Raw genomic sequence first — 13,325 nt, 5'->3', positions numbered from 1 at the left:
ACTAAAATCTGTAATTGGATTCAAAGTAAAAAAACTGATAAAATTTGATTGTTCATTGGGCATGATTAACCAGTGATTGGACTACAGTAGGCAATAAGGGCTTTCTTGATCTCTTGAGACAGCGCCTTGCTGTTCCATTTCATCCAATACTCCTCATAAAGTGGCACATTTTTAAAGAACCATCTTAAAACTGATTAGGGTTTTTCCTTTAATATACTTGTTGTAAGAATAATACAGAATCTCCCCATCACATAGGGAATTAAACCACTAACTCTTTGTTTTTCTTTATTCATGACCAGTTTTTAGATATTTGCTCTTTGTCCAACACTGCTATTTAGTGTCAACGGTTGTCTTGCTCTCTATTTTTATTAGAAACTCAGCCTTTAAATCAGTCAAGATTTTATGTTTTTCTGTTTTGGTCTCAATTCATGATCTTTAAACATAACTGATGAGGAATTTACAAAAAACTCCAGGTGTGGACTCAGCAGTGCATTGTAGAGTGGCAAAAATATCATCTTTATTGAACTAGCATTTTTCCTTGCACTCTTTGCGAAGGTACTTCTAGCTTTTGGCAAAACCAGTGATGTCCTTAACACACATGGAACACTTAAGAGGAAAGCTGATGAACCTAAGCTGATTCTCACCTGCATTAAAAATCACCTGATTTCGCTCCATACAGGACCACTAACACAGAGCACTAAGTCAGGGTCCCTCTGCCTTCACTCTTCTTACCTGGTTGTTTTTGCCTTGGTTTAGGCAGGTTTGTTACGCAGGTGTGGGGACACATCAGCACGTTACAAGGATGCAGAGATCCTTCCAAGAAGAGCTGTTTGGTTTCTGACAGGTGTATTCCTCCCAGCGGCGTCTTGGGAAGCGTGTTTGCTGGTACGAGCGCTAAGCAGTAGACTCCCACTTGATGAATACTGTCAATAGCCTAAAAAAAAATATGCAGGAAGTGGATTTTAATGAAAGGCTAATTTTTCATCATTCTAATAAGCACATATTGTTCTGAATTACTGCGTAAAACAACCCTAATAATTAACTGGCGATGGAAAGACACTTCAGCTATGTCAGTGATAAGGAGGTTCTTTTCAGTGGGAACAGGTGGATGGAAATGTTATTACACTCATTCCAGAAGATAAAAAAGCAAACAAAAAACGTGGTGATAAATACACACAAATCTATTAGGAAATGCTACCCAGTCAGCCCTCTTAAGCAAACATTAGTAGCAGGTATCCTGGAGATTTAATATGGGTTGGCAACCCATGTAAAACTGTTTTTAACCTGTGCAGTTCTCAGAGCTCAAGTTCACAGGATTCCTATCAGCTTAATATCCAGTCCCTCTTCCTAAACAAGAAAAAATGTCAAATAACCCCTATACCTAATAATGTATGCAGCTTATGAATTTTTGATTTTTTTATAAGGTAATAACTGTTTCACTCCCTGATCACAGTGTAAAAAATTATCAGGAAGGAATGGGAATGACAATAAGGGAAAATTATGAAACTATCCACTTGAAAAAAAATCTGCTGAATGAAAACCTGAAAAATAAGCATTTTTGAGTCTTACAGCATTGTTCATTGAACAGATACTCATTGCATGACAAATGGATTAAACTGCATTACTTTCATGAAAACTGTAGTGTACAGTATCTATGCAATTTAATGAGTTAAACATGATATCCACGCACTTAGATTTTAATTCCATACACATTTAAACTGATTATTTTCCTTATATGGGTAAGAACAATTGTAGCAAGTGTGTCAGAAAAACAACTTCAGACATCCACACAGACTGAGAAACAAATTAGAAATAGCATCTCTAATGAGTAGTTAAATATTGAAAAAATATAATTTACTTAACTTGCATTTTAATTTTTAACTGTGAGAAAAGTGAATTCATATATCTATTGCCTTGAAGATACAATCTATATTCTGAGAATCAAATAATCATTAACAGTTTGCATGTACTTTACTGTAGACCAATAAATTACTGATAACTTCTACAGACTAAGTAATGCTTTGCTTTTGGCTTCTGTTTACTTCATTTCTTATTGATTTGATTGCTACATTTCATAAGAAAGAATAATAAAGCAGTGACTCATATCACAAACCCTGGAGTTTTAGTAGGAGTAGCTCTAACAGCAGTATTGGAAGACCTTGGTGCTGATCTACAAACACTTCACCTAAAGATCAGCAATAGTGAAATACGTGTGACAGCCAACACAAAACAGCTCATATTTCTGGCAGAAACCATCATAACCTACTAATCATAACGTTATTTGTAGGTTCTGAAAAGCAGTGATAAATCATGGGGTCCTCACCCGACATCATCATGAAGGAAAACTGTTACAGGACAAGTAACCACTCCTACTCAAACATAAAACTGCATGGATCCTACAGCTGGTGAATGGAAACAATACTCAGCTGGGGTGGGATGAGTGCTGTATGGAATGATTCCCTAGTGACTTTCAAACTGTCTCTGATAGCTGGATCCATTGCACAATGCCTGATAAAATGTGATAGGTCATTCAAATTCTTCCTCTTTCACACCTTTCAGTTTGGCACATTTCTGAAGCAGGGAATGACTTTGTTTCACAAGGATGAGCACTGGTGAACTAACTGAGCCATAAAATTTTGAGGGAAAAGAGCACCAGTCAGTTTTAATGCTGCTGCCATTTATGCCTCTTGATGAGATGGCTTGGTTTTTGGAATGATTCTTTTCAGTCAGAAATAAGCAGAGTATCAGAAATCCTCTGTTTCATTGTGAAAGTGGACGAGATATACCAGAACTTGTGGAGAGTTCACACTGCTACGTTGTTTGAGCTAAGAAAATATCATTCGGACACAGTTCTCTGGGTAGACGCTCTCCAGTTCTGCAGTAGATCTCCTAGCTTTACCAAGGCCTGCCAAGTCCTGTCAGTATGCTGGCACTGGTAAAACTAACATCCAGTCTGCCAGTACAGGAACCACAACCCTGCCTGAAGGGTCAGATCAGTCTGCAGAAGCCTGGGGATGAGTATTTAGGATCCATCTAACTGAACTGCTGGTTGATCTGGGATCTTCACCACCCTCTTTCACTACTCTCAAGAAACTCCAGCCCCAGCCTGAGCACTGCCTCTCAATCATGCCTCTGCTAAAGCCCACAGATGCAGTCCAGCATAGTTACATATGTACAGCAGCTCTAACATCCTTCAGCCCTCTGCTGAGGAGCAGGATGGGTCAGGGAGAGTCAGAATATGTGCAATCCACTGGAAAAAAAGTTCTGCAAATCAAGGCAGCTCAACTGCAGGGAAGAGACAGCAAGGCACAGCAGAAGCAGGCAGTGCAGGGCAGGGCTGGCAAAGGGCAGCACACACAGGGTGTCAGAGGAGTCTCACAAATAGCATCAGAAACGAGTAGCAATTTGGTATAGTTTGTAATCAGGGACTTGAGAGACTTGTGACACAAGTTGTGATATTATGTTGCGCCTCACTAGCAGCTAATTCGCATACAACTGGTTACCGCTTCCTGACATCTGTCATTAAAACTCTGATTGGGAAGAGACACAAACATCGCACATGTTCCTGGCTTCTGTCCTCCAGCTGTGGTGGAAACAGAAACTTCTTGTTCACATAGTGATGCATGCCAGAGTTGCAGGCTTCATATGGGTGATGAAAGTAGCCACACATGTGTGTACTTTGATACATGGCCTACTATTCTCAAACACTGTTGTGACTTGATCAGACTCAAATAACAGGACTGACTCTTGGCAGGAGTAACATGACACAGGACTCCCAGTGTTCAGTACTGAATTTTACTGGCTATGACGGTGTAAGACATTTTTTCCTGTAGAAGTCATAAAAATATTCAGCTGACAAAAAAATGAGAAGTGTAGGTCCAGAGTTTCAACCTTTGTATGAGCTTGCTACTTGACAAAAATAAAAACATACCTGAATTAGGTGGGATTTTTTTCCTTGGCTCTTGCATAAAGCAAAAAAAAGATGTTTGCAATATATGGCTTAACCACAGAGATGGAGAAGATGGAAGATGACCCTATCTAATCTTTTTGTGTGTGGATATTAGAGTTGAAGAAACTTTGAGTGTGGTATTGGGATTGTTGTAACTTGGACTGCTATATGTAAGGACAAGATCAGAATTCTTTAATAGTCAGCAGCTTTTGTCTTCTGGACAAACTGTCTGGGATCATCACAGCAAGAGGTGCCTTGCAGAATTCACCAGACCACTGGAATGGGATTCTTTGCAATAGGTGCCCCTCTAAGAAGATAACCTCACTCTAGATACATTGATCTGAGCTAATCAAACACTTCCCTTCATTCCAGTGGAGGGAAAATGGCATTTTTATGGTGTTTCATTCAGTTTATTTTACTATTAACATGGTGCACTAGAAACACATAATTCCCCCCCACTGATTGAAAAAAAAAAAAAAATCTGGATGAGGTCAACACTGTAGCTGCGCTTATAAATCTGTTACTAAACTTTTAGTAAGAGACTCTGGTAGCTTTTGACAGTAAGAATATATAATACATTCACTCATTACCTTTCTGAAGTAATGAATGACTGCATCCTTATAAACCATATGCTATTCCCTCCTTGCTATTATTTACTTCAATTCATTCCTGTTTTCTTACAGCATTTTGATTACGAAAAGGATTACTCTCTGGAAATGTGCAGCCCAGATAGGAAATGTCACTCTGAAGAATCTGATTTTGTGCTTATTAAGAGCAAATGCAACTGAAGGTGGATTTACAATTACTCAAAGACAAATGTCAACTACCTTGGGGGCCTGAAAGATCAATAAAAAGAATAAAAAGCAAAGAAAAAAAAATAGCTTCCAAACATACATAAAGAGCATTACCTGGAGGACTCTACTCATCCATTGAAAACTGTCTTCCTCTGTGGAATCTGGCCTCTGCTCAGCAACAATAACTATCCTTTCATCATGCAGCACACTCACAGAAAACACTGCTATTCTATAGAAGAGGAGAAGAGTATTTAGTGCCAGGACAGATGTAAAAACCTGTCTTCTAAGTTAATCCTCTATATCTGTGATTTCATTATCTATTACTCAGACTACTGATACAATTACTATTTTATTCATGGGGAAAAAGCAACAAGAACAGTTTTGGGTAATAGCTCTGGAGGAGAAATAGCAGACTCTTGTTCTAGAGTCATGTAGTCAGAGCAGGATTGAGAAGTGAACCTTCCTGGGGCACTGAATTTGGGTCACACCAAGGTTGTTGCTAAGCTGCTATATAACAGCCAGCATAAGCACCTTCTTTGGTCCCACCTTAGAAAAAAGTAATTGCAGCATCATTTTCTCTGCCACATGATCAAGCTGAGCGTGTGGTACCGCATTAGGCTCTTCAGATATTTTAGATGTCTCCTACTCAGTTTCAGCACATAAGGAAGGTCACACCAGAAACCACTGTCAGTTTCAAGAATTTAAGTGTTAGGCAGATTAGAAATGTTCAATTCAGACAGAAAGGATCCTGTTGAGTCAATACCTTCAGCGTTAACCAGCTGCTCAAATGGAAATTTTAGCAATCACAGTTTCAAGACCTTGGTATTTAAAGTCTCTCTCAACACTACATTAGGCTTTCCTCAGCTGTCTCCTGGTTCTAGCAATGCGAACAGCACTGGAGGGAAACAACAGTGCAGATCAGGCACTGTTTTCTGAAAGTATTTTGGTTCACTTACACCTTGTCTAAGCAAAATAAATATTTCTACATAATGTAAGAAAAGAAAGGATCAAACCTTCCCCTGTAGACAAATTTCATTGGTTCCACGGCCAGTGCTGTTGCTACAATGTCATCAGCATTATGTCTTCTTCCACTGACAACCATCAAACCATCCATTTTGCCGATAACAAAGACAAGTCCACCTGGTCCTATAAAGCCTAGTAGTCCTGTCCTGATAAAAGGATATTCGGTGATAGGGCCACCAGAACTGGTCATAGGAAACACCTGTAAAACAGAAACACAGCTCTTCATTTCCATACACAGAGGTCATGCTGCAAAATATTTCAGGCATGCTCCCTCAGATGGCTCTGCTGGAACGAAGTAAATAGGTTGCTGGTGATGCTCTTTACCCTTCACTGACCATAAGAGAGAGTCAGGAAACTCCTGCAATACTCTGTTTACCACACGTATTTTCTGTAACCATGACTGTAAATCATTTATGACCTTAAAAATATATATAAATCAATATCACCAGTACTGAATAAAACCACACGCTGTGCAGACTGCAGCTAACCTGAGGTGCTATGCAGAGGTTACTGAGAGCTTAACTCACGAACAGTTCAGCAGAGCTTCTTTTCTGTACCACAATCCCATTTCCAGCACAGTGTAAGAAATAAGCAGGCTAGAAGTGAAGCTATTTTAAGGTACAGTACATTAATGACTTGCAGCTGACCACATTTTTATTTAAGGTCAATTAATTTCTCAGAATATCAGTGATAATGCCTTCTGTACCTCAACTAAAAGTGAAAATACAGCCCTATATAGCACCTATCTAAATGTCTAAACACAAGATGCATACATGACATCCACAGGACAGATTTATACAGCTTTTTCTATCCTACCCAGCACAGTGTTATCCTTCTGATATGTACGCTACTCTGAACTGCATTCTTACACAACCACACTTTTCTGCCATTGCTTCTTTAAACTTAAGTAGTCTAAAGACAAATTAAGACAATGGCAGGTGAAAGACCGTGGCTACATAGTGTTCTTCAAGGCTCATCTAAAAATAAAGGTCAAGTTCTGCTGCCAGATGCCCATGGGTGACTCTTATTGAACAGATTTAATGCTTAAACATGCTCAGCCATAACTCATTTCAGGAACACAAAACCTTTTGACTCTCTAATACCTGCAACATGAATTACACAGTAAAACAGAATAGAGATCCACTTGGAGAGGACTCTTAAGAACATACTTAACTTTAAAAATGAGTAGTCCTGATCACTCAATGGCAATTATTTGTTTAGCATTAGAAACAAGTCAGAATCAGTCTAAATATGTTGTTAAACTGCAGAGGGTTATTAATTACAAATGAGTATTACAATTACAGCAAGCCCTACAACATGAACATAAGTACCTTTCAAACCTGAAAGACTTAAAATTCAGGATCATGACTCACACTGGGTACTGCCAATTGCACTTACAACAGAAAAATCAACTACCAACAAATTTCAGATCACCATAACATGGTAGAACTCCCAGCTTCAATAGTAGGATGTAGAATCATATCCACTTTTCTCCATTAATTATACAATGTACAGTGTTTACAACATTCAGTTTTTCATTTCACATATGAAAATCACATTTGGACATATATTTGGTCTATTGAAAATGGTAATAACAGAAAATTTTTTAAGGGAAATCAAAACATACTTGTGGTCATTTTTGTCTTAAATGTTAAAAGAGAATAGGATTGGAGCTTAAAAATCTCAGCTCAATTTTTTCAGTATTTCTCTATTTTGTTCAGCCTTTCCTAATGGCTTCAGCAGAAGCTAAAGATAACAAGTAAGCAGGTACTACAGAGCTATCAATACAACTATCTGCAGTGGACCTGGAATACAGATTCTACAAAGCCAAAAGGCTTTCACCTAAGGCAATTCAAACAAAAGCAGGTAGGGACTAATTAGGAAAAGGTTTCTTTGCTCTTCAGATAATTCTTGAAGATTACATCTGTCAGGATTCTGTATGAATGCAAGCCTGTAATGCTGGAATTGCTGCGGATATGTTGGAAACTGCTTTTTAAAGATATCCAGCAGCCTCCTTACTGTTTGCAATAATAAAATTCTGCACATAGCTAGCTCACAGACTTATACAATATTACCTTCTGAATTTTGTCGTTCTTCCTTCTTTCCTTCTGATTTTTCAACCCCTGGTATCTTATTTGAAAATTAAAATAAAAGCTCTTCAGAGCCAAAACTAAACTCACATAAAGATCTATTATTGCACTTAATGAAATGGGCTTCAGTGCAGATTATCTGGCTAGAGTACAGGTCCCAAGCCACGAGCATTGATTATTACTTCTATTCTACTTACAGAATTTTTCATAATTCTATTGTTACTATAAATATTTTATGCCAAATACTACCTTGACACAGAAAAAGTTAAAAAGGAAGGATTTTATATCACACTCTTTGGTCAACTTACCTCAAAAGTATTTTTGGTCATGCCCGAGAGTCCATAATATGATGTACCCGTTGCAATAGCACATACACAAAGTTCTCCTATTTCATCTGTTTTACAGAGCTGAGGAATTCCATCTGGCTTCACTGAACACATTATAGCTAGAAGGAGAACAAACCACTTTAAAAAATATTATAAAATGAACCACAGAATAACAAGTGCTGTGGGAAAGACATCACGGTGTAGCTGACATAAACAAATGAATTATACATAGACTAATGCCTAAAAATCAGTTTCTTGAACATTATGGTGTTCAACTTTATTAAATAACATTTATACAAAGAAGGTAAAGATCTTTACGTAAACTAGATCTTTACACTATGACAAAATCTATTTGCCTTACTCTCTAAAACTGCAGTTGATCTGTAATATTGCTGTGAAATGTGACTGTGTTCCCAGCTTTGCATACTGAAGACCAGATTTGCCTTAGTCAGTATAAAATGAAATACCCTAATGGAGTCCTTGATAATTATTATCCAACCAAGAGGCAGGCAACCAGGAAATTCACCTCTCAAAAAGTAGCAAATAACACCATATGAAAGATCAAGATATTCCAGTAGACAAGTATGGTTGTTTTACTGAGAATTTATCAGAGCTCAGACTCCCTCTCGCTGGTCTTACAGCCCTGCAGAGACAGCAGGAGCTAAATGGGAGGGATTAGAAAGCACTGGTCTGAGAAAGAAGCATTATTTTATGTCAGCCATGTGAACCAGAATCGGGAATACTGCTTTAGCAACTCCCTGGAGTTGGAGTACAGCATTTGTAGATTTTGTGGTTGGAAAGAGAATATGATGACCAAGGGAAAGCAAAAATTAATCAGCATGTCGTTTAAGTACAAGTGTTCAGAATCTTGAATGACCTTTCTCTCACTCAGAGGGTAAACAGGAGTGTGTACTTTCATTAAAACTATCAGAACATAGCAACACAGCACACCTATTGTGTGTATCTTGCATGATAACTATTAAACAACAACCAACCATATCTTCCTACATTTTAAGTTGTTCAACTGAAATTTTGTAAGATGCATCATTATATTTAATTGCTTTGGTGCATAACAAGCATTCTCTTATGAAAAACTACAGTATCAGTCTTTTCTAATACCTGTAACATCTCATTTAAAATCTAGCTTTCTTATGAAAAATGTTATCTTCCTCCTTAGAAGCACTGGTTTCAATTTGAATTTATCAACATGAACTGTTCAGTCATACCTCCTCTATCTAACTGGGTGATAGCACAAGATCTTTGGAAAAACATTCTGCAAGCTTTCAGATAGCAATTTGTTGATCCTTAGCATAGGTTATAAAAGCGTTCCCTACTGAGTCTCATCTGGGTCAGAGTTATGGATATTTATAGCCTTCTTTTTTCTACCAGCATCTTACAGTTAAGGAACAAATGTGGTTCTGACGTGGTGGCAGGTTGTTTAAAACAGGTGTAACCTGAGCACAGGCAGCCACTGAAGTAAATGCAGAGAAGTAATCTTGGGATTTCCAAATCATAAAGTTTTACAAGGTAATGCTTTTGCACTAAAATGCTTTCAAGGACAGATGTTATAATTCCAAAGCTTGTAGTCCAGCAACAAAGTACGCCCACCTGTGACTTTCTACTGCCAGTTACGTAAACTGATGAATCATGGTAAGTTTCAAAGATAGGTCCTTACCTCCTGGCATCACTAAACCAACATCCTGGACAGTGAGAACGGAAAGCTTTTCTTCAGAGTCCACTCGAATCACTCCATAAGTGAGACCATGCATGGACAGAACTCCTCTTCCTGGTGGCTGGTTGCTGTCATCTGTTGGCCTACAAGCGTGTGTTAGAACATCAGTGCACCGTCAGGCAAACGCAAGCATTTACTTATGTTTAGTGGACTCCTATTGCAAATATTCCTGTGTTTCAGAGTTTAAAATTTCACCTTCTTTTTCCCCCTAGTAGACCCAACAGAATCCTGCTTTTCAGTTATTTCTGACTAATTACATCTGTTAATTCTCATTCAGTACCCACCCACATATATGGGGCTGCTGAGATGAAAGCAGCACCTAACAACAGCTTGTATTTAACTTTCAGATAGATTTATAAAGATTGCTTCATTATCCAAGCAAAGGCCTTTTGCCTTATTTTAAAAATACTGAGAGGTGGTGCAGACAATGTGGAGGGAAATTGCACTCTGAAGTTTTGGAACTGATCAGAAAATAGCTTGATCAACTCTCCCTATATTACCTATTTTGAGGCAACCTGGAACTAGGACTAGGAAATCAAACTTACCTGCCAGACTAAAAGCCTGACTCTTGCATACTGGTGTCAGAGCCAAAATTAGAATACAAATATGCTGTCTTTAAATCACAGGTATGACTTTCTACTCCCAATACTCAGGCCTCTAAAACTACTAAACAGAAGAAATTAGATTGTAGTAGATTTACCACCAAAACGCAAGGGCTTCACCATCTTCATTTTAGTGCATATAATTGAATTCTTCCTATTCTAATTTACCACATGGAAATTAAAACAAATTACTCCTTCATCAGTCATGGTCAAAATGTTGTGGATGCAGCCTTTTTGTAATGCCTCGGTTTGCTCAGATTCGCTGCCGACATGCTGCAGAATTCCACAGCATCAGCACAAGACGCCTGTCAACTTGTTTCAATGTAAACCCACCTGCTGCATCTGTGGACACAATTATACCTACGGAGAGCGTGGCTTGAGCAAACAAGTGTTGATGTATGCAAGTTACTAAGTCAGGGGAATATGTCAGGGCTTCTCATGTCTGGAAAGACTCTTGCACTGTCCTACATTTTAAAATGCAAAACTGGAAGCTGTCATGATGCTGATCTGAGTGTGGATAATGCATCCATACAGAGCAGACTCCAGCTATTTTCAAGACAGATAAAACAGCCAATATTTAGCTCAGGAGTCTGCATTTTTCCTAAACACTCCATCAAAACACAACTACTTTTTAACAGATAATGTCCTTTTATATGACATTTCCCCCCTACTGTGCTTGAAATACTAGATGGGCCTTAGCCAGTCCTGCTCACGTAAGCCTTGCTCTGATCAGCCCTATAAATTTCAATTAATAGGTTTTATGAGGCATATTTCTCAAGTGACATCGTCAACAAAGAAAGATGTGAGCACACTTGAAAATGCATTAGAGCATAACAAATGGTGCTAGTAAACAAGCAGCTGTGATAAATAACGTTCCCATCATGTAAAAGGAACTTTCAGTGACATTACTGATCAACTTTCTCTCCCCCAAACACACAGGTTGCTGCTCATGAGAAGAAAGGTCTCCTGCAGACACACACAGCTGCTCACAACCTTGCAGGAGTAGAGGCCATCTGGACTTTCATCACATCCATACTTATCACACACAAAGACACTTTGCAAAGCATTTTGAGAGCAGCTCCTACTACCATTTACAAATACATTCTATTTTACCAGTGTTTTTGCCAGGCATTTAAATGGGAAGAGCCCTGTTCTTAAACTTTTGCATTCCCTTAAGCAAGTGGGTTCAGACTAATCTGCAATAAACCAAAGGGGAACAACATAAAAAATTATTTGCATGACACATCCCTTTGAATATTAGGCTTCATGATTCAGCTCTGAGGCTAAAGTACTTCTAGTCTATTGCTGACTGTCTTTTTCAAAATTATAAGGGTACTGCAACTGAGAACTGGTTTTGTTACCTTCCTTGTAGGAAGTTCAGTAAAAATACACCATGGATTTTGAAAGATTCAGAACATTAACAGGGAGCTCTCTGCATCTCTGCTCTGCAGGGAGTCATTTTAATGCATACTTCAGCTGTAACTCTTTGGAACTTGTATGATAATGACTTTACTGTCAGTGGAGATGGCTTGAACAAAATGAAAAATACTATGTCTCCCAAGTTCAGCTAGTATTATCCCACCATTAAACAGACTTCAAAAAAAGGAGATATGTGTTCAGTAACATTCACTGTAGTAAGAACTGCTCTGTAATTACACAGTGAGGCACTGAAGATAAAAATGAGTCCTTTTTTCTTTGCAGTACCCACGATTTTATGTGCTAATAATTTTCTTGGGTAAGTTCTCAGTGCTAGTTAATTTGGAAATTAATTTCTAGTTCTTCAGAGAGCTACAGGCACAGAGTTTAAGACTAGAAAAGCTGGCATGCCAGCCATTGCACTATGAAGTTCTCCCACTTCCTAACCTGTGATTTGGGGCAAATTTTCCAAGGCTAGCACAGGAAATGAAAACCCTGCCCAGTGCTCAGCACAAGGACGTCTGCTGTCCATCCACCTCCTCTTTGCTCTTACAACCAAGAGCTCATTCCAAGGAAGCAAAGGCCTGCACAGCCTATGGCAGGGAAATCCATCACAAGGCAAAAACACTTGGTACCTCTTGGCATAAAGTTGAGAACAGGCCAGTGGAGCTGAACTAAGGGCTCTCTGAGATCCTGTAGTTCCCAGAAAGACAACTAACCTGGACAGGGTAAGTCCCTGATGGATTGCTTTCAGATGTTTTAAACTAATAATGAGGTGGCTGGAAGTCAACCACACTCTTGGCCTCATGTCTTTCTTCCTGAAATGTTCCGTTGGAAAGCTAATTGAAAATGTAGTTAAATTTCACTTGAACAGTGTATTTTAAACTTTGTGGCAGGAAGTATTTTACTTAATGCTATTATAGTGCTTTACACTTTAATACTGCATGTTCTAACATGAAACAATTATAAACGGCTGCAGAAATATGAACTTAAAAACAAAGCGCCTCCTGTTCAAGGTACAACTTGCAGAAAACTCTGCCAAAACAGACAATAGTTATGCCATTTACTGTGTGCTGCAGTACTCATGACAGGAGTACTTCTAGAGTACAAGTCTTATGAGGAGTGATGAAGGGAACTGGGAGTGTTCAGCCTGGAGAAAAGGAGGCTGCAGAAAAGACCGTGTCGAGGTGGGGCTTGGTCTTTTTTCCCAAATAACAAGCAACAGAATAAGATGAAATGGCCTCAAGTTGTGCCAAAGAAGGTTTAGATTGGAAATTAGGAAAAATTTCTTCACCAAAAAGGTTGTCAAGCATTGGAACAGGCTGCCCAGGGAAGAGGTTGAGTCACTGTCCCTGGAGGTATTTAAAAGATGTGTGGATGTGGCACTCAGGGA

General features: G+C 38.7%; 1 protein-coding gene across 5 annotated transcripts in view; it reads right to left on the bottom strand.

Annotated features, from left to right (window-relative positions):
* DIP2C (disco interacting protein 2 homolog C) overlaps positions 1-13,325 on the bottom strand; it is a 307,685-nt gene that overhangs the window by 58,895 nt on the left and 235,465 nt on the right. For all 5 annotated transcript variants that reach the window (XM_027886135.1, XM_027886137.1, XM_027886136.1 and 2 more), the window contains 5 exons: positions 9,858-9,997; positions 8,165-8,301; positions 5,757-5,965; positions 4,858-4,972; positions 733-934 (listed from right to left, as the gene is read on the bottom strand). In XM_027886135.1, the coding sequence (XP_027741936.1) occupies positions 733-934; positions 4,858-4,972; positions 5,757-5,965; positions 8,165-8,301; positions 9,858-9,997 (803 nt within the window). The remainder of the gene's footprint in view (positions 1-732; positions 935-4,857; positions 4,973-5,756; positions 5,966-8,164; positions 8,302-9,857; positions 9,998-13,325) is intronic.

This window comes from Empidonax traillii, unplaced genomic scaffold (genome assembly GCF_003031625.1).
Source record: "Empidonax traillii isolate 1590-97213 ecotype Southwest subspecies unplaced genomic scaffold, ASM303162v1 scaffold178:size2223814, whole genome shotgun sequence".
NCBI classification, from domain to species: domain Eukaryota; kingdom Metazoa; phylum Chordata; class Aves; order Passeriformes; family Tyrannidae; genus Empidonax; species Empidonax traillii.
This window is presented reverse-complemented; position numbering and strand designations above follow the sequence as displayed.